General features: G+C 34.3%; 1 protein-coding gene across 1 annotated transcript in view; it reads left to right on the forward strand.

The window, feature by feature from the left end:
* Window positions 1-22,129, forward strand: part of LOC106464775 (alpha-catulin-like) — a 113,056-nt gene that overhangs the window by 82,226 nt on the left and 8,701 nt on the right. Inside the window, exons 2-10 of the mRNA XM_013924933.2 lie at window positions 1,006-1,195; window positions 4,222-4,397; window positions 6,172-6,291; window positions 6,550-6,639; window positions 11,101-11,367; window positions 16,010-16,213; window positions 17,616-17,702; window positions 20,376-20,534; window positions 20,934-21,026. Of these exons, the coding sequence (XP_013780387.1) occupies window positions 1,006-1,195; window positions 4,222-4,397; window positions 6,172-6,291; window positions 6,550-6,639; window positions 11,101-11,367; window positions 16,010-16,213; window positions 17,616-17,702; window positions 20,376-20,534; window positions 20,934-21,026 (1,386 nt within the window). The remainder of the gene's footprint in view (window positions 1-1,005; window positions 1,196-4,221; window positions 4,398-6,171; window positions 6,292-6,549; window positions 6,640-11,100; window positions 11,368-16,009; window positions 16,214-17,615; window positions 17,703-20,375; window positions 20,535-20,933; window positions 21,027-22,129) is intronic.

Genomic DNA, 22,129 nt, shown 5'->3' on the forward strand with positions numbered 1-22,129 from the left:
AGAATTTCCACAGTCAGTAGTTTGCAATCTCGATAATAAAACACACACACTTTATATTACCGTCATTACCGCTCACTTGACTCAGTTATCTGTCTCTATCTCTGTCTATCTGCAATTATTATATCCGCTTTATTTGCCGGGTTTATCTACTAAAATAGAGGGCGTCTAGAAAAGACTAGAGTTGCAAGGAAAAGTCATGATCCTTCCAGAAACTCATGACGTGTTATCAGCGTCACGAGACTTCCGCTGTCGTAACAATATATATGGACCCGGCCGGTAATGAACGGTAAAAGATCCTGAGTTAGAGTGTTACAAACAGAAGGTAGGTATGACAGTGAAGGAAAAGTAGTACAGTTATTAGTGTATTTTCCTTTATGTGTATACCCTGTTCACGTTAATTATATTTACATTTTACATCTTCACATATTGTATGTATAATACAGTAATTTACCTGAAAGAGGCCGAAGGTCGCCTGGAGGGGTCACCTGCTTTAACCACTCCAAACATTGCATACTAATGTGTTGTCTGTCAGTCAGTCAGTCAGTAGACACTGCAATGACGTCACATAAGGAACGCTTACCCTAACGTTGCAATTTGTACTGTCGTGACGTCAGCAAAACCTGCGCATGCTATGAATCACGAGAAGAATTATGCACTCTGTAGTGTACGAGACAGCATGATATGCGAACCTTAAAAGCAAGAAATAAAAATATTTGTTACTATTAATTTTGATTTTATTTACTCTTCAAACACAACACTTTCTGGGACCCTGCGGAGGTACATCTAGTATCAACATTTATAGCTTATTTATGCACACAGTAAATACGTAAACTTTAATATCGATATTGTAGTTTATTAATAAGCACACTAAATAAATATGTCCCTCATATTTTTCACTTACATGTTGCTCATTTACAAATGTTTCACCTATGTAAAACATGTATTTTCTAGTCTATTAAAGTTGAGTAACTTTGAGTAATTGACTTTTCTCTTTTTATTTTTCAGATAACAACTCTAGTCAATGCAAAAGAAAAGCCGATTAAATCAGAAAAGACATTACGTGCCATTGTGCGGGTGGGTCAGGCTGTCAACCTGGCAGTTGAGAGGTTCGTCTCTGTGGGGGAATCCATTGCTGATAACAATCCAGAAATAAAGATTGACATGTATCAGGCCTGTAAAGACTCTAGAGCTGCAGGTAGAGGAAACTTTTACCATAGTATGATTCTCATGACACGATAGCTTCTGAAGAAGAGTGGACACGTTAATTTGTTATTTACCCTTTTAATTAATAACGTACTGTATATAAACCCAGAATTATTAATTACAAGCAGCTACTAATATGTATTGAGTGATGTCTTTACTTGTCTGCACTTATCATAGCTGGACTACTATACTGTTACAACAGCGGAAGTCACGTGAATCTGCTGGCGCGTTTGACGCTGGTAGCGTACGTGAAATTTCTCGAATGATCGGAGAGGCCCGAGTGCATTTGTTAGTATATAAGCCTGGCAGAGAAGCCAGCGAGATATAGATAATTAACGAAGCGAACTGTAGTGACGGTAAGTAAAGTGTGTGAATCACTGTAATTTATAGCGTGTGTTATAAAAGTAGTTAAGTTGAAAGTGACGAGAAACGTACTGACTGTGAAATTACTGTGTGCTAAATGTTTGTATCGGGGAAGAATAAACTGGTTTAACCAAGAAAGGACTTGTATCGCTGAAGTTTCTTGGAAATAATTTCTACCAGAAATTAACAAACAAGCAGATACGTAACAATACCGTAACTACTGAAATATATTGAGTTGTGTCTTTACTTGTCTACATGTCTGGTAGCTGCACCACAATATCTTAACTAAGGGATTATCTTACAAAATATCTTAATGTGTTCATCACACATCTGGAGAAAAGGAACACTTTTAGAAATGAAACATTGAAGTTTACTGTTTGATAACTAAAATCCAGATAAGGCTAGGTTTACTATGGTGACTGTTATATGTTACTGTTTGATAACTAAAATCCAGATAAGGCTAGGTTTACTATGGTGACTGTTATATTGTTATGTCTCTGGTCATTAGTTAATTTTCTGTAAAAATTCTTTCCGAAGAAACTTAAGCGATACAAGTCCTTTCTTAAATAAAACTAGTTTATTCTTTCTCAATACAACTTTGCAATACACTTAATATCCATGGTCACACTATAACTTAAACAAACGCTATTATTCACAACGAATGACACACACACGCTCGACCCAACTGTCCGTCTCTATCTCTCTCTGCAATTCAACTGCTTTCTTGCCGTCACTTCTTGGCGGTCTTATATACAAGAATACCGAAAATCTAGTAAACACTCGAGGCTTCACGAAGGGACATGAATTTTCTAGAAGCTCATGACGTGTTATTAGAGTCACGTGACTTCCGCTGTCGTAACACTATGTTACTGTTTGATAACTAAAATCCAGATAAGGCTAGGTTTACTATGGTGACTGTTATATGTCTCAGAATTTTCATAGTGCATCATTTAGTTGTTTGCAAAAAATAATAATTTTTATTATGAAACCAAACACATTTGTGTTCTGAAAAATATTGAACAACTAACTTCTATTGACAGCTGAGTACTTCACTGTTATGACGTATTAATTCTTGTCCGATTGTTGTGCATTTTGTGGTTAATTCAGATCATGTGTTTAAGTGTTATATAATCATACGCTATCGAAATATCCTTATTCCAGTCTCATGGAAATAATGTTCATTATCTTTTTTATATGCTTACATTAAGTTCCACATGGAAAGTTACAAAATAACAGAATACAGATTATCAATGGAATGTAGTTAAATAATACCTATTGTGTAATACAGAATTTTTGGTCATTATGCCATAATCTACAATATTTCAAATAATCTTTTAAAATTTTTTTCCTGTGATTGGATACATATAACTCAGTCTTTTTACCCAGTGAAGAACCTTTAAAGCTTGTGGGTTCAGAAAACCTTGACTTAAATATGTGTGCTCTCCCCCTCATACTGCTAAAAACCGGTTTGATACTCATGGTGGATACAGCAAAGATAACCCTCGTGTAGCTTCATGCTTAACAGTAAACAAACACTTGAATGTGAAATAAAAATTTAAAGGTTTACTTCCCGAATGTTCATAATACACGTTTGAAGTATGTCATAATGGTATGTACCTAATTACAAAACAGTCTATTCAAGTTAATGAAAATCATTTAAAAAATACAACACTGACATCATTTATTTTAGAGGTAAAGTGATGTTAATTTTTCAGATATTACATCATTGCAACCATTTGTTTCTTATGTATGTTAAGTGTGTAGGGGCAAAATTTGCAAGTTCCTTTGACTATGATAGAAACATACTCAATGCACTAATTACAGAATGTACAAGAAATATTGAATACTTGTATTGAATAAAGTCAGTTTATGTTTGTGGCTTCTATAACTATTTTGCTTCAGTCAAGAAGTATGACAAAAATATATAAAAAAAACTAGCGTCCAAAAATTAAATTCAATTGTATTTATAGTAATATCCATACCTGTAAAAAAGAGAAACACATCTGAATAGATTAAACATTCCAATGGAGATAGTGCTCGAAGTGGGGTGTGATGCCATCCCACTTCTTTCCAGGAGGTTCTAAAACCATCCCACTACCTTTTAACACACTTGAAACTGCCCCTATACTTTTGCAGTTGCCAAGGGCTATGCCAAACATCTTACCCTTTCTCTCTTCTCCCTTTCACACCAGTGCGGGGAACAAGATGTAACACAAAGTGACATTGAAACAAAAATGAGTTAATAAACTATAAAAATTCAGAGTGGCTATTTCAAGCTGATACATGAAATTATACACAAACCAATTAGGCTCTCTTTTCTCAATTTCAAGAATTTTGCAAGCCATCCCACCACTTTTCTTTTATGAGCTTCAAAAATTTCACAAACCATCCCGCTACCTTTTTCCCCACTTCATGCATTGAATGTACATAATTTACAAACTGATAAAATGTAATAATTGAAGATTGAAAATTAAAATTGGATTGGAAGTTTGGATTAAATGGATTGTAACTGTTCACCAATGATATTTATGTGCTGTGTGTAAAGTTTCTTGATTAGTTCTTCAACACAATGTAATAAATTATCAATTATTACCATTGTTTCATTAAATCATGAAGCTCTAAAATTATTTTATTTATTTATGTCATTTGCTATAGGTACTCTGATTGAGCAGCTCTGTGAAATTCAGCGAGGAGATGTTGGACAAGCTCGTCAGTGTGCTGACAAGAACGGTATGGTTCGAGCAGCTCGATCTCTTCTGTCTTCGGTGACAAAGGTGCTAATCTTGGCTGATACCGTTGTACTCAAACATCTTTTGAGTGCCAAGGACAGAGTGAGTATCCTGTGGAATTGTCTTAATAAATCACTTGGTGTTGAAAATGATTTTAACTCGGATGGCACGTTTACTTTGAAGGTATTGATAAAAAAAAAGAGATTTCAGTCACATAAAAACTGTTTCAAAAACCAAGCAGTGTAAATCATCTTTTATTTTTGTTGCTTTTCACTTGTATAGTTATTAACCTCATTTTGAGACACGTAATAATTTCATTTTGAGACATGTAAAGTTTTTTCTGTGGATTGAAAGAAAAACTTTGTATTTTTTTACAAGTTTGAATGATATTGTCAAAAGGAAGGTTAAACTTACATGACCTGAGGTGTTTTTTTTTGTGACACTAGAATTTTTGCTTTTAAATAAATTGGTAATGATAGTAACTGTGATAAAATAAATCAGATGATCTGCTGTAATGGCGTGGACAAAGATATGACTTAAGTGAAATAAGTTTCACAAAGATGGTGTTATAAGCATCCAATTCTTGTTAAAGACCCTTGCACACATGTAAAGAATTATTCTTGTTATAGACCCTTGCACACATGTAAAGAAGACCCTTGCACACATGTAAAGAATTATTCTTGTTAAAGACCCTTGCACACATGTAAAGAATTATTCTTGTTAAAGACCCTTGCACACATGTAAAGAATTATTCAATAAATTAGCATTTTTTTTATTATTCCACAAACGTCTACAATTGACACTGATCTGAATAGTGATCAGTGGCTCAAGAATGTAGTGGTCAGTGACTCCCGTAATGTGGTGTCCAGAGGAATGTGTGAAAAGCCAAGGAAAGATCTCGGAACAAGATCTGTACAGTGATCAGTAATCACCTTATCATGGCATTCATGAATTTAATTTATGGTTTCATCATTTCATTCGTTGTTATTAACAACCATAATTTCACATTTGCTTAAGAACCTGTAATATGTTGCTAAATTCACGAGTCTTTAAAAAAGTATATAGACATGTATATCTTTGATGGATTAACAAAACGTGAAGAATAGTTGGCTTTTCTCTCACACTTGAAGATAAAAATTAATCTAGATTATACGTATATAGTAGCATAAAATGTAAGTATACTTATTGCCATAAAATATAAGAAGATAGTATTTTGTTATTATTATTATTATTACGAAAAATACTGATATTCTTCCTCCTTTTTCAAACTTGTAAAATGAGAGAAAAAGTATTTTAGATAAACGGTTAGTGCAAAATTATATCTCCTGTTAACGGTCAGAATTTGTTTATGAAATAAGCAGCAGTTCCAAGGTATGATATCACAAATAATTCTCATAATATTTTCCTTACACTTCATATTATTAAAAGTCATTCATCTAAATACACACTATGCCTGAAATTTGCAATGGTACTTCTTAAATTAATAATTGAGTGTAATAAGAGTCTTCAGTCCTCAAGTGTTTTTGCAGATTTGGCTTTAGAGTCACGGATGTAAGCCTGTTGAGGTGATTGAGCATTTCAAGAGCTTTTTCAATAGTCCCTATTCTCAAGTACCTTATGTATCACGATGTGACAGTCAGTGATACCAAAAGAATGCATGATGCTTCAAGGAAACATCTCAAGACATTTTCCATAGTTCCACAAATGAAAAATTCCTTCCTCAGCCTTGTGTCCATCCTTTTAAGTTATAATTCTGTAAAAATTGTATTAGTTAATAGAAAGTTTTACATCTTATATGGTTTGCATTGGCTGTGGTTTGCACAATAAGGAAACATACTTTCAGGTAACAAGGTTCTTTAATCATGTCTCTCTTTAGGTGTCCATTAGTTTGAACAGATTAGAAAATGTGGCTAACTTTACAGAGTTCGTGAAAGCCTTTAGTCAGTTTGGCACAGAAATGGTTGAATTAGCTCATCTATCTGGAGATAGACAAAATGTGAGTATAATTTTTTATTTTGCAATTATTTCTCTTACTACATCTAAGAAAACATACATCAAATGTTTTCAAAATTCTTTCTGTACATTGTTTGATCGGGTTTATTGTAACTTAATTCAGTTACTGAATTTTTTCAAACTGTGTGTGTGTGTGTGCGTACTATTACCAGGCATTATATAAAGAGGCAGAATAAATGTTATACATGTTCTATATTGTATTTCATGCTAACATTAAGAGGATATAATCTCTTTTATTCAGGATCTAAAGGATGAGCGAAGGCGAGCACAGATGGCTGCAGCTCGTCAAATCTTGGAACGCTCAACTATGATGTTACTTACTTCTTCCAAGGTGAGTTTACATCCTACATACGTTAAGCATTTATTACAATTATTACATCCTAGTTAAAATACTCCTTCCTTTAAGTCTTTAAAAACATTACATCCTACTTAACATCATAGTTGCATTAAACCTTTCAAAATATTAGATTCTGATACGGTACTTACCTCCTCTCACAAGATTAGCTATTCTTCTTCAGTGCTACCCTCTATATACAAACTTTTTCTTTACACATGCCACAAGCCTTGTGCCTCCCCTTGTTGGAATTATTATATTCTAACATGTCTCTCATGAAAGTCATCATGCATCATCTTTTAACCAATAGTAGCATAACATGCTCATGTAACACATTTGACTCCTTCTACACTCCTCTACTGAACCTTTACTTCTCGTTTGGCAGCATTTGAGTTCGGACATCTTTTGTGTGCTTAGTGCTTCCAGTGTGACAAACAATTTTTTTCCCACAAAGTGGTTCCTTTTTGAGTTTTTTATACCAGTTCATTCATGTCGCTATATTTCTGTACTCGATAATTTGTGAACATTTTCTTGAGTTATGAATTCCAAAGTTCACGTTACTACTTTGAGGTTCACTCTAACGACCAGTGTTTTTTCTCAGGCCTCAGGTGTGGGCAACCCAATGGTGGATCTCTCTGCTTTATACGTCAGGAGATTGAATTTTACATGGGTCAACCTTTGTCCCCTGACATTGCCCAGGCTTCTCCCGAGTCAGCTGAAATTGTTCAGAATGGCAAGGATTTTGATCATCTTTTCCCACCTCCAGAGTTTGCTGTTCCTACCCAATTGCAACCTGAGGAATCACCTAGGCCTCATTTGGTCTTCAAAGATTTTGTGTCTCAGGTTTGTGATGTTTTATCCCTTTCCCCTATCTCTTATTCATCTCGTCCTTTCTTGTTACATGAGTCATCTTCTCAACCATTTTTGGTATTTCCTCCCTCCCCTGATATTCGGGTACATGCAGATCAATTTGTCTCACAATTATGTGAGGGGATCAGTATGCCATGCCCCCGAGGACTTCTGATCAGTACACCCTTTCTTACCATCATGCTGACTATCCATTTTTGGATCAACAGTTGTTGGGTTCATTGTTTCCTATTTGGAGGGCAGCTCCCAAAGCTAATATTAGTATTACCCATGCCCAATATTCTCACCTTCATCTTGCCCTAACTAATCTTCTATGATATATTTTTTCCATACATCTCATATCGGAGGTTCTCCACAGAAATCCTGAGGGAATTTCTGCATATACCCTTCACCTTCTCTCCTCGACATTAGCCTGTATTTCATTCTCAGCACTGGCATTACATATGTGGTTTCTTTGTTATTGGGACTTTATAGATTGATATGCAGTATTGGCTCAGGTCAATTTACCCTCAACATCTCTCAGGGACTTATGTCTTGAACCTTTCCTGAGATACAGTTATGTCTGATACAGTCCCAAAAACTATTGAGCCACATTGCAACATCAGTCTGCCGGTACTCCACGCTTACGACCTTTGTAGCCTGTTTGTCTTGATCAGAGTCTCACATGCCACCTATTCCCATTTCCCATCCTTCATTCTCCCAACCATTACCTGTTCCTTTTAATTGGGGTACTTCTTTTCATCGATTTCCTCAATGATGTAACATCCATTGCCACCAGTACTGGTAACTACTCTGTGGGTTTGGGTCTGGTGGGAGCTCAACTGTTGGAGGTTCTTTCTCGCTGGTGTCACTTCACAGATGATCAATGGGTAATATGGGTTCTTTCAGAAAGATTCATTATTCAGTTTATTTCCCCACCTCCTGTTTCTCCTTGCCCCATTTTCTTTCCTCCTCTTTGAAATCCCATGATCTACCAGCATCTGTCAGAGGTGGTTTGAGATTTGCTTTTGCAATGAGCAATCGAACCAATTCACCATCCTTCTAAGGTTTTTAACTCCCAAAAACTACCGGGAATTGGTGGCTGGTCATTGGTTTATCTCACCTCAATTGCTTCATCGCACTCTTCAAGTTCACCATGGAGTTTTGCTCACCTTGAGATGGGCATTTTCAGCAGGGATTGGTGGCCAGTCATTGATTTATCTCACCTCAACTGCTTCATCACACTCTTCAAGTTCACCATGGAGTTTTTTCTCACCCTGAGATGGGCGTTTTCCCCAGGGTTGTGGATGACGAAAATGAATGTTTACCTCCACATCCTGATAGCACCTATGTCTCGACCTTATCTTCGGTTTTTACATTTCGGGGTGGTTTACCAATTTTGGGTCATCCCCTTTAGACTCGCCTTGGCTTCTTATGTGTTTTGTCGCATAGTCCAGGCTTTTGCTCATCATCTTCATGATCTGGGGATGCGATTTCATTATTACATGGATGACTGGCTCCTTCTGAGCAGGAATTGGCCACTCATACTCATCAAGTCCTTTCTGTGGCAGCTTGGGTGGGCTGGTTGATCAAATTGCAGAAGTCATTCCTTCGATCAACTCAATATCTTGTCCATTTGGGGTTCTTTTTCGACACCAGTGTCAGTTGCACTCTGCCTTCTCATTTACATCTTCATTCCATGGAACTTTTAATTCACCATGCCATCTTGGCTCAGTCACTTACTGTTCACGAGGTTCTATTGCTTTTTGGGGATGTGGTCCTCCATGATTGCACTGGTCCCTCTCGGTCTTGTCCATATCAGATCTCTACAGTGAGCACTTCATGAACGATGAAACTTTGCTCAGAATTCTCTTTCCACCACCATTTCCCTTCCTCCTTCCCTTTCAGATGATCTCTAATGGTGGCTGGACAAAGCCCATATGGTGGTGGGCGTGCCACTTCCTCTCCTGCATCCAGATCTACATCTTTTCATGGATGCATCCCTTCAAGAATGAGGAGCATGGGTCAATCATCAGGAAGCTTCAGGCCATTGGACTGCAGACGAAACTGTCTTGCATATCAATGTTCTTGAACTTCTAGCAGTATGTTGGGCACTACATCACTTTCTTCTTCTTGCCTGTATTGTCTGGTGATGGTTCATTTGGACAACTCTATGGTGGTGGCACATATCAACCACCAAGAAGACACCTGGTAGAAAGATTTATGTTTTCGGACTTTCGATCTATTATACTGGGCTCATACACATCACATTCGTCTTGCATGTGCCAAGTGCTTTCAATCTAGTCATAAATCGTCTTTCATGCCCAGACTGGATCTATCTATTCTCTTGGACCTTTGGTTCGCAGCGTAGAGGTTTTGGATTAGAGTGAACCAATCAATATAAGTTCAGGTTGTCTATCTTCCTCCCCCAATTGCTCCGTCTGTGACTTTGGTCACAATGGTAGTATGTGGGATTGTTCTAGTGCTATCCCTCATTCTCTTTGGATGGTTAGGGGAGTTGATTCCATGTGATAGACATCCTCTTGATACCAGATGTCAATTCCCAGATTGATAGATCAGTGACGATCCTCGTGGCATACACAGAAATCGGTGTGAGTCTTAGTCCCCGATTCTTGAGTTTGAGGTGAAAACGGTATGATTCTCATCCTTCCCTTGTGTGGATGTTGGTACCCTGCAAGGAGGTTTTGGATGTAGTTGACTTACCAAGTACAGTCCGCTGCACCCTAGCCACTCTACACCTCCCAATTTCCGCCCTTGTGCATTACACAATCTACACATAGGTGAATAGTATACCTGGCTCAGAAGTGGTGCAGTTCCCCTCTTCTGATCTTCAGATCTATATCTCTCATTGTCAGGGGTACCCTTTGTATGTTTTCGGGGATACTTTTCTTCTTTCATGGGATTCTATCTAATATTGTGAGAGGAAATAATTATCCTATCGGAAGTTATAAGTTTCCTACACTGAAAATATATATTTCTGATAGGTACTTACCTGATATCACACTTCCCACCCTTCCTCCCCACTTCTCTGGTGCTCACACCTTCTGCCAAACTTCAAAGTGAAGGTTCGGCAGAAGAGTGTAGAGGGAGTCACATGCATCACATAAGCATGTCATGCTATTATTGGTTAAGAGATGATGCATGTTGGAGTATAGTAATTCCAACAAGGGAGGAGCACAAGGCTTGTGACATGCATAAAGATAAAGTCTGTATGTAGAAAGCAGCACTGAACGAGAATAGCTAATCTTGTGAAGGTAGGTAAGTACCTATTAGAAATACATTTTCGTTATGGGAAAAGTATAACTTCTAGTTACATTAAGGAAGATATTAGATTCTAGTTGCATTAAGCCTCTCACGATGTTACATTCTAGTTGCATTAACCTTTTAAAATATTACCTCCTAGTTAATATAGGTGTTGCACTAAGCCTTTCAAAATATTTAGTAGATTTTATGGTGAATAAATTTTATGAGTACCAGAAATTTTGAAGTGTCAGTGAAACATTGTCTGAATCAGCTTTGAAAGTGTGATGATTTAAAAACAATATACATAATTGTTTATTAGTCATATCTAAAAGCTACAATTTCTTTCAGGCTTGCCTGAGGCATCCAGAGTGTGAAACAGCGCGAGAAAATCGAGACACTGTATTTTTACAGATGAGGAGGGCAATGGATCTGATTCATTTTGTTGTTAAAGATGGAGTAATTCCTGACCTTGCTGCGTCTAGTAAAGGTACAACAGAGCCACGAAAAAACAGTGGTACCTGTTCAAAGCATAGTAAAAAATCTAGTATTGCTGAGTGGCGACTGGAGGATCTAAATCAATGCCTCACTGTTCATAATGCTATCAAAAAATTTGAGGTAAAAGCATAAGATATTATTCTTAACTTTGTTTAACGTAAATTGTAGTTTATTACAAGACGTTTTTATAAACGTAAATGAAATAATGATCTACATCTCCAGAATGTAACTTTATTAGCTCAATATTTTGCTATTACAGCTTCATCAGGTTTGTTTATAAACAAATCAGAAGAAAAGCTATGGGTGATAGAGTAACAGTAGTCTTAGCTGTAATATTTATGCATATACTTGAACTAAAAGCACTTAATTATTGGAAAACAGGAGGGAGTATCAGCTCATTAATCTGGCACAGATTCATCGATGATATATTTGGAGTTTAAAAGTTTTGAGACCACTTGACATTTCGACAAGATTTTTGTCAGCCTCAGGAACAAGTAGTTTACAGAGATACATGAGTATATATATATGTATATATATATATATATATATATGCAGTATAAAACAAAGAGGTCATATGACCAGATATTGCTTCATATAGGTATCTTGGTACCCCGGGTTGTTAACTTAAGGTGGCGCTGTTTTTTCAATTAAGATAGCTTCTTTTATTTTATTGATGTAAGATTATTTGTTTAAAATTAGTGTTTCGTATGGATATACTGTGGTTTTTTTAGTTGCAATAGGGGAAAACATGGGAGGGTTTTTTAATATCTTCATTGAATCTGGTTTTCAATTTTCTACCTGTTTCTTCGATATACAATTCTGGACAGTTACTGCATGCTATTTTATAAATGACATTGGAATTGTGTGATTCTATGTAATCTTTATTTAATAATGATTTTAGTTTAGTGCTAGGTTTTGGGGGGAATTTGATGTCAACAGGAATTTTTGTCTGATAGCAAGTTTTCTCCAAGTGTTGATTATTTTTGAGCTGATGTCTGGGATAAATGGTAAACTGCAGTGTAATGTTGTGTTTTTGTTTGGTGTACTAGTGTGAATTTTGTTTGTGAGTTGAGTTTTGAGGTTTTTGTTCTGTTGGTTGTGTGGAAATGTTTTGACAATGGTTAGTGGAAATATAGAGTTGATTTGTTCATCTATGTAGTCAGTTGAGCAAAGTCTTGAAGCTGTGTGTGTATAAGATTTTTTTAGTATATTAATTTTTTTGTTTGGATTCATGGGCAGAATTCCAGGGAATGTAGAGGCCTGGGTGAGTGATTTTTTTGGTGAATTTTGGTTTTGAACTGTGTGTTGGATCTGATAATGTCAAGGTTAGCAAAATACAACTGTTTGTTATTTTCGTGTTCAATGGTGAATTTAATGTTAGGGTGAATGGAGTTTAGGTGTTAAAAAAAAGTGTTTATGTGTTCCATAGAAGTGAAACCAGCAAAAGTGTCATCAACATATCTGTACCAGTATAGAGTAGGATAAAGTGTGGATTTATGTTTTTCTTCAAACAGATGGTTTAACCTGTTCTCGCCAACATACTTATGATCCAGGTCGAAACACAAGCCATACATATAAAAGAAGCTATCTTAATTGAAGAAAACAGCCCCCACCTTAAATCAACACCCTAGGGTACCAAGATACCTATATTAGACTGTGAAGCAATATCTGGTAACGTGACCTCCTTGTTCTATACTGCATATATATACTCATGTATCTCTGTAAACTTCTTGTACCTGAGGATGACAAAATCTTGTTGAAACATCGTACATTTATAATAAAATTTTTCCATTATCCAGTCAAGCTGTCTCAATGCTTTTATTTTTTAAAAAGTGGGTTCCTCATTATCAAATATTTGGAGTTTGGAACACAAATTTGGAGCCTCTTATTAATTTCCTCGAGTTCTTGAACAACATTCATCCATCCATAAAACTTACACTTGTGTATGCCATACTGGTAGAAATTTACTGTTTTAAAATATTAATTCATGTCAAGGATGGAGAATTCATTACTGGTAATCGTGGTGTTCGAAGGAAAACGAAGTTGGTTGTTTAATATGTTCGTATTACTGATTTTTCCTTTTTTTTCCTTGTGTTTTCTTGCTGTAGTTTCTCCCCATGATTACTGTTTAGTGTTTTATTTGTTTAATTATCGTTATATTTAGCAACTGTACTTTGAAAATGTATAAAGACTTATGTAAATTAATTTTATTCTGCTTTAGATACTGAAGATGGAATCTGATAGAATTCCGAAACGTTTATCCATGTCCATCTTTTGTCAATAAACAATGTTGTATATCATAAGTGTCGTAATCTTGTTTATAATCATTACTGGTATTTTTAGCAAGCCATCTACTAAAGCCCTTTGTTTGCATTTCCACTCACATCTTCCCCTGCAGTAAAAAGAGGTGTAGCTATTAGTTACCTTCATAGGATTGATAAAGTTTATCATAACAAAGAAATGTGGAAGGAGGCTAGGAAAAATCTGATGTCTTTTAATAAAAAATGCTTATCCACAGAAATTTATACAAAACATAATAAGAAATGTTTATAGGCAAAAAGAAAACAAACACATTCTCTTGAACCATAGAAACAAAGAAAGCACATTTAAAGCTCAGGTTACTTGGGTAATTCCATATATAAGTGATAATATCAGAACAAAACTAAAGAGAATAATTCTAAGATTGGACTTGCCTATTAAAATAGTATAAAACCTAGGCATCTCCCTTAAATCATTAATAACTGTAAAGCTACTAAATATGGACTATGTGACTGATATCATAGTAAGAACATTGTGTATGAAGTAACATGTGGCAGACGTTCCAGTACTATGTAGGAGAAACTTGGCGACCCGTACATTATCGAATATCTGAACATGCGTGTGACATCCAAAACCTCAGTACTAACAATGCTATTGCAGAACGTTATGGAAAAGAACATGACATACCACAAAGAGATGACATATTATTGGATGTCAAGATCTTATCTAAATGTCATAGTTTTCTAGACAGAAAGATTAAAGACTCGATTTTCCACAAGAAAAAGAAACCTAAGATTAACAAATATAAAGGTTGGCCTTTAGTGTAGAGATGTTAATAGCATTCTTAAGATTTTAATATCTTGAACCTTGACGAAGTCTCTATACAAACTTATAAGGGTTGAAAAATATTGTCAGACATTTTTGGGGGTATGTATTGATATAATTTACATGTGTCATGTACCCTTTTCTAAATCCAATGGTTTTAATAGTTTACCTGTTGGTTTACACATATTTTTTATCTAGTATTGTTGGTTCGATTTGTTTCAACAATTTAAATTCAGGAACGTTTGATATTATTTTAATATAATGTGAACTTTCTAAACATGTGTATCAATGTCAAATTTATTGTTAACAGTGTTCCATTTTAGATTCAACTGGATTAGTGACCTGGTAAGAAATCGATAGCTCCTGATGAAGCTGTAATAGCAAAATATTGAGCTATTATAGTTACATTCTGGAGACATAGGTCATTATTTTATTTACGTTTATAAAGGCATAAATGTTTCATAAGTTACAAAATATGTAAACTGAAGTTCTTTTATTGATAATTTTGAAACTAGTTAGATCTCTAGTTTTAGTGCAAATCTCCATAGTGAGCTATCAATGATGTGTTTACTACAAAGTTCAAACCCCATATTTTAACCTTATTAAAATCTGAAGCTTATTGCTGTACTTAGATAGACCTAAATAGAAAGAAATATTATTCCCCAAAAAATTTTTAAACTTTATAAGTTTAATCTTTTGTTTTAGACTAAAGATTTGTTGTTGGACCAAGTCAATGATTCATAATTCTACAAAAACCCATACAGCACACATATTTTAATGTAAATTAATCAACAAATATATAAAAATGTTTATGTATCATAAACCAAATAAAAGCTTTTACCGAAAAGAAACAAAATAGCTGTGTTTTGAGAGTAGTATTTAAAATTATCAGGTAGGCGGTTGCACTGCCCATGTAGGGATGGCTCGGATTATTCATCAAAATGGTATATTAAATATCGCCTCAATAGGTCATCAGAACTTTACAATACTAAACAATGTTTCCTTTTATAATGTTACATCTCTGATTGTTTGTTAATTTCCCATAAAAAATTCTTTCTAAAGAACTTCAGCGATACAAGTCCTTTCTTAAATAAAACTAGTTTATTTTTTTCTCAATACAACTTTGCAATACACTTAATTTCCACAGTCACTTTAATTTATCCACACGCTATAATTCACAACAATTCACGCACTTTACTTACGACTTGACTCGATTATCTGTCGCTATATCTCCCTCTATTTGCAATTCTTCTCTCCGCTTTATTTGCCGGGCTTATATAATAAAATAGAGGTCGCCTAGAAAAGACTAGAGTTGCCAGGAAAAGGCAAGATCCTTCGAGAATCTCATGAGATGTTACCAGCATCACGTGACTTCCGCTGTCATAACAATAACAATATGTATGTAATGATTGAGTTACAAGGTCTGGGAATGTCTATAAATATAGCAAAATGTTTGAATTTCTTGCACTAAATGTATTTTAGTAGAATTTTTCTATAATCTGAAATGAATAGCCACATGAAAGATGTGGATTTTGTTGTGTAATGAAAGTTATTGTATAAGGATAAATCTATACTTATTTTGTGATTTCACTGAATAAGGTATTTATGCAAGCATATCAATATGCATAAATTTTTGTTTTAAAACATGCAGTAAAAATGTGTTTTCGCATCTTAATAGGATATTGTAGAAATGACCCGCATGACCCTAGTTGGGCCTGCTTACAGAGACCAGTTGACAAGTGCCTTAGATACAGTGGTGGAGCGTACACAAGACTTCACTGACTCTGCCTATACTTCCAACGAACACAGGGAAAAAATTCTCCTCCTGTGTGATCGTGCTAAACTTGAATTAAACCAGCTACTTAGAATAGGAGTTGGACTTGTAAGTATTAAAACTACAGTTGAATATCTACATGTACATCAAAACTACAGTTATATACATCTATATATCCATCATCAAAACTACAGTCAAATACATCTATATGTACATCGAAACTAGTTTCATACATCTATACATATACACTGAAACCACAGTTAAATACATTTATATGTACACAACAAACTAGTTAAATTTATATATACACATGAAATCTAGTTAGATACATATATATTAATATATCCATTGAAACTAGTTAAATATATCTATCTATGCATAGAAATTACAGTTAAATACATCCATATATACATAGAAATTACAGCTAAATACATCCATATATACATAGAAACTGCAGTTAAATACATCTATATATACATATAATATGAACTTTTATGAAGAAAAAAACCTTAGTCATCAAAAGTAATTAAAATTTAGCAGTAAAATTCTGGAAAACACAAACTGTCCATCCATAGATAACATTCAGCAGTTAAATTCTGGGAAACAGACAAACTGTCTATTGATAGATAACATTCAACAGTAAAATTCTGGGAAACAGACAAACTGTCTATTGATAGATAACATTCAACAGTAAAATTCTGGGAAACAGACAAACTGTACATCCACAGATAACATTCGACACTAAAATATTGGAAACAGACAAACTGTACATCCACAGATAACATTCAACACTAACATTTTGGGAACAGACAAACTGTCCATAGATAGACAACATTCAACAGTAGAATTCTGATCAGTTACAAGGCTTGGAATTGTTTTTGTTAGTCCTATAACAAATAGGAACAAACAGAAAACTAATGAGTTACCATCACAAGATGAAATATTAAATTGCATCTCTGTGCCATTTTTTTACCTGATAAAACTTCACGATTACAGTATTAAATTACAAGTATTCTTCCAATACTCGAATGAAAATGAGTTACTTGTTATGAGTAAAGGACATTTTTAGTGCAGTAAACATAATTACAGTCCAGAAATACAGGAGGCCTGGTTGTGTTCTTCAGTTTCATGTTATAGAGGGGGCATGGATGTTCCACAAATACGTGAATAGACTTGATATAATTTGTTTTCACTGAAACTCACAATGATTAAGCTTCAAACAGTCATTTATTTATCTGTCAATGTTTCGTAACTACATCTTAAGTTTAATCCGTTTTTGTTCCTATTAAAATATTTGATATATCTTGTGTATGTCAGAACATTTTGTTGTTGTTTCTTCACATTTCAAAATAATTGCTACGTGAAACATCGGTGAGGCTTTTTTTTTATTTGAATTACTTCAGATTTCATACAGCTATTCATTATTACTGATTTATGTGTTCATTCTTATTCCTAAACAAACCGTTTACAATACATATCTATTTACCGAAGTGAGTGTTTCTTATTTCAGGATCAAGCAGGTTCTATCTCACCAAGCGAAGATCTTGAGGCATCTATCCTTCAGACTTTAAGAGCCAGTAAGGATCTGAAACAACAGGTTAGACAGAAGTTATCATTTTATAATTCTTTATAATAACCTAGTAACTAAAAACTAGATGTACTTCTGCAGAGTCTTCAGATGTGTTCTGTTTCAATAAAATCAAAATTAAGAGTAACAAATATATTTACTTCTTGCTTTTCAAGTCCATATATCATGCTGTGTTGTAGCCTATAGAGTAGATAATTCTTCTCATGATTCATGGCATGTACACATTTTACTGATGTCATAACAGTACAAATCGCAACCTTGAGTGTTCCTTATGTGACATCAGCTTAGTGTCTACTAACTAATTGACAAACAACACACTACTGTATAGTGGTGTGAGTGGTTATAGCAGGTGATCCCTCCAGGCAGCCTTCGGCCCCTTTCTGGAAAATTAAGGTAGTGGTGGACATTGTTCATGTCTTAGAATTTAAAGTACTTAATGTTTGCAGCAATGTATTGAAGAAAAACACTTGAGTTTTTTTTAGAAATAATAAAAACTAAAGTATAAAAGTTGACAGTAAGTAGTTTTAGATGCAAAAACTCTGTAATAGAAGTAATAATTCAATTTATACTATGAAGTGTCTTTTACTACTCATATCAAATCTATCATGGAAATCCTTGGTAAATAGTGCCAGTCACTGTAATGCAAATTTTGCTTTTACTATTATTACTCAAATATATATTTTTACTATTACACAAATTATATTCCTACATACACAGGTTATATTCTTACTATTACATAAGTTACACCATATATCAAAATGATCATAGATATCCAGATAAGCAAGTCATGTAACAACCACAATCAATAGAAAGTTGCAGCAGAACTGCATGCATCAGAACTATATTTTGACATTGCTATCAAAAACTGATTATTTTTGGGAAAGATAACAGTCCTTTCCAATGTAAATTATTCATACTCTCAGATCATAATGATATGTTCAGATTGGGGGATTTAAAATTTCCAAGATGGGGATGTCCTTTGCACTTATTGGCTTTGGAGACCAAAGTAATATGGATCAACTTGGGGGCACTAGGATCAACTAGAAAAAGACCTTTAACAAGTCATACCTCAGCCGCAGTAAGCAAATTCTTGTAGCAGGTGAGAATCCATGGACACAAGATTCATTGGCAAAGCTATCCATCTGACCCAAGCAACAGTATGTAACACAAGCTGCTTCTACAACATATCCATTCAACTACAGCATACCACAAACAGCTGGAGAACGAATAAAGTCTTCACAATATTCCATACAAAAAGATATTGGTCAAATTGCTGGAAACAGTGCTCATGAATTTCTCTGATCAGACTGCAGAAAATGGTGTAAGAAACTATCACCCCCATAAACTAGATGGGTTATGAAAAGCATGAAGTGAAGTGTGGAATGCTTTAGACATCAGAGCCTTTTGCAAAGGAAACTATGCTGCTGGGATATTGACAAGATGCATGATCATCAGATGAAGCATAACAGATGTGACTGTAATGATGTGGTAAACATCCAAAACTCATTTTAATGTAATGTACTCAACTTATGTATTCTAACATTACATTTAACTGTGTACTGCTTTATTCTTCATTATTATTTGATGTGTACCTTTGCCATTTTACCTGTAATGAAGAAGGGCTTATCTATCAAATTAGTTCTTTAACTGTTTCATAAATTTTATTCAATTTGCTTTCCAAGTACTATTTTATGAAATATATATATATATATATATATATATATATATAACTATAAACAGTAACATATCCACAGTGAGTGAGGAGAGCTATTTGACAATAGAATACAGTATATTCTCAAATAATGGTCTCAAGTTTAAACTTTTCATTATCAACATTCCATTAAAATTCAATTTCAAAATTAATCTTTCTTTGTAAAACTTGGTCAATAATTTTTTTTTAAATTTCTTGTAATACTTTTATTAATATGTCCTCTGAACTCTCTTTGTGGTCACATACCATTAGTGCTTGCATTCTCCAAAGTGCGGCAGATTCAACCATCTGATTTTGAAACTATCATCTTGCATAATCTCGAATATGCCACTGATAAATCAAAATGTTATTAAGCATGTAAAACATTACGGATCACCTTTTCTTTTTGTCCTTAATACAAAAGTAACGCTGTATATATTCTTAATCTGTTACAAGAAACCAACGATTAGATGGTTTCTAATCAATGACTTTTATCTATTACAACTTACCATAAAACCCTATAATTACGTATCAATGCCCACTTTTAATTGAAAGCCACTGCTTGTAGAACCCACGGCCAGAATTCACATTCCTCGACTACAAAAGAAGTACTGTATTAGTGATATATCTAAAAGACACAATGAAGCCATAATGGAAAAACATTCGTTTAAATAAAAACAGTTCCTTTTTTAAAGTAATAGGTTATGTTTCTTGTTGTTTTTTTAACAAGGAATACAACTCTCTAGTTTGCACTACAATCTTGAAATTCTCACAGTAATGCAAGTAATCTGTCAATAATCATTCAAATCAGATATGGTAAAAAATTTATTTCTAAAACATTATTAAACATGGTTGTGAAAAAGATTTTCAGAAGAATGTACTATAAATTCTCCAATCTTGTTTCTTTCCGATTTTTTTTTAAAATGTACTTATTGACAATTATGAACGAGGGAAAGATACTCTTTGATTCAAGCATAATTAATATATGCTAGCTACAAGATACCGCCTTGGATCATGCAGACGAGCTTTTCAAAATCACAGATGAGGCTGAATTCATGAGTCAGCTTAAAAATGCAGCTATTGCTGGGGACCATGACAGACTGGAAGAATTTGCCGAGAAATTCAGTGAGCACGCTGAACACATACAGGAGGTAAATAATCTAAGTTATAAACTGGTGTGAAATTGTATTAATTCCAGAGTTTTTTAGCAATCAGATCATTTGTTTGTTTCAGCATAATCTATAACATGCAATAGAGCATCAATAAGATTTATTTCCCTGCTAGGTTAGTTATAATGAAACGTTTTGGCCATTCCTTTTTTGTTTCCTCCCATTTTGATAACAACGTGGTTGCCCTTACAGATTCATGAGACTTTGAATTGGAATTTTTTTTTTCAGTCTACAAGTTTTGTTTAAATGTGATGATAATAATTGACAGAAATTCTACAGAATGGGTATTATTATCAAAGTAAGCATTTACTATGCAAACTTATTAGAAACTAGTTTTCTCACGTGACATGTTATACAAATAATAGCTTCTCCTTTCTGTAGGTGTGCAAGCTCATACACCATGTAGCCAATACAGAGTCTTTACAGGTTACATCCAAAAACCTGGATTATTGCTTGAAAGTCTATGGAATTCAGGTACTTGATTTTTTTCATTATCATTTAAAAGGACACAAATTTACTGTAAGGTTATAAGAAAGTCGTATATTTGATATTAAAATTCTGTAGAGTTTCAGCTGAAGAGCCTCCAAGTTAGTCAATCAACAAGATAATAATCTTCACACCTCACTGTAAAATCTAATCAAGTGATTTAACATGTCGGCCACAAACTCAAAATTTTCCCACATTCATTGAAAAATTAAACCTAAATTCCGTGAGTGAGGCTAAGAGAAACAACAGTTTCTGAGTGCCCCTGGTTGTCTTTCAAGCCCCTTCAGGGCTTGTAAAATTTTCTAACCAAAATTACTACCAAGAAATGGATGGAGCTGAAGAAACCATAAAAATTTAGAGATGTGTTACAATGTAGGTTTATTTTCACCTGTTTTGTGGGCTCAGGATATTTTAGGTGATGTAAAATTGATAGTTACTGGAGGAAACTTGAAGGTCATTGGCGAGCGGAGAGCCAGTATCAATCTCCTCAAGTGTAAAAACAGTAGTAGATGTAATAGTATCAAAATCATCATGTTTACGTCGGGGTACGTGATGTTCAAAATTAAAATAACCATTTAAAAAAAACGATAAACAATAAATAATAATAATATGATATAAAACAAAAGAAGTTACTGCTAGCTGAATGTCTCCTTTTGTTTGGTGGTTTATAATTAGAAAGAGCTCAATACTACCTGGACTATGCACTGACAAATATGGTGTGACAAGATTCCACAATAGAAGGGAGGATGGTGTTAAAATGTGCTTTGGATGGTGTTAAAATGTGCTTTGGATGGTGTAAAAATGTGCTTTGGATGGTGTTAAAACTTCTCTATCATATAAGTAAAATGAATAAATAATAAAGTTGATAACAGAGAAAAATATATATCTACAAACTGGGCCAACATGTAACCTAAACAACAGCTGGTTGCTAAGAAAATGTTATCAAAACAACTCAGGTCATTTTAACCACTTGTTTATTGATAAGAAGATTTGAGCTACAATATTATTACTGTTCCATTTTTCTAAAAACAAATATAAATTACAGATCTCCAATTGAGAATTCAGCTTGTCACTTGTGAGCAGGTGTTTTA

The sequence above is a fragment of the Limulus polyphemus genome, unplaced genomic scaffold, assembly GCF_000517525.1.
Source record: "Limulus polyphemus unplaced genomic scaffold, Limulus_polyphemus-2.1.2 Scaffold1740, whole genome shotgun sequence".
In the NCBI taxonomy this organism is placed as follows: Eukaryota; Metazoa; Arthropoda; class Merostomata; order Xiphosura; family Limulidae; genus Limulus; species Limulus polyphemus.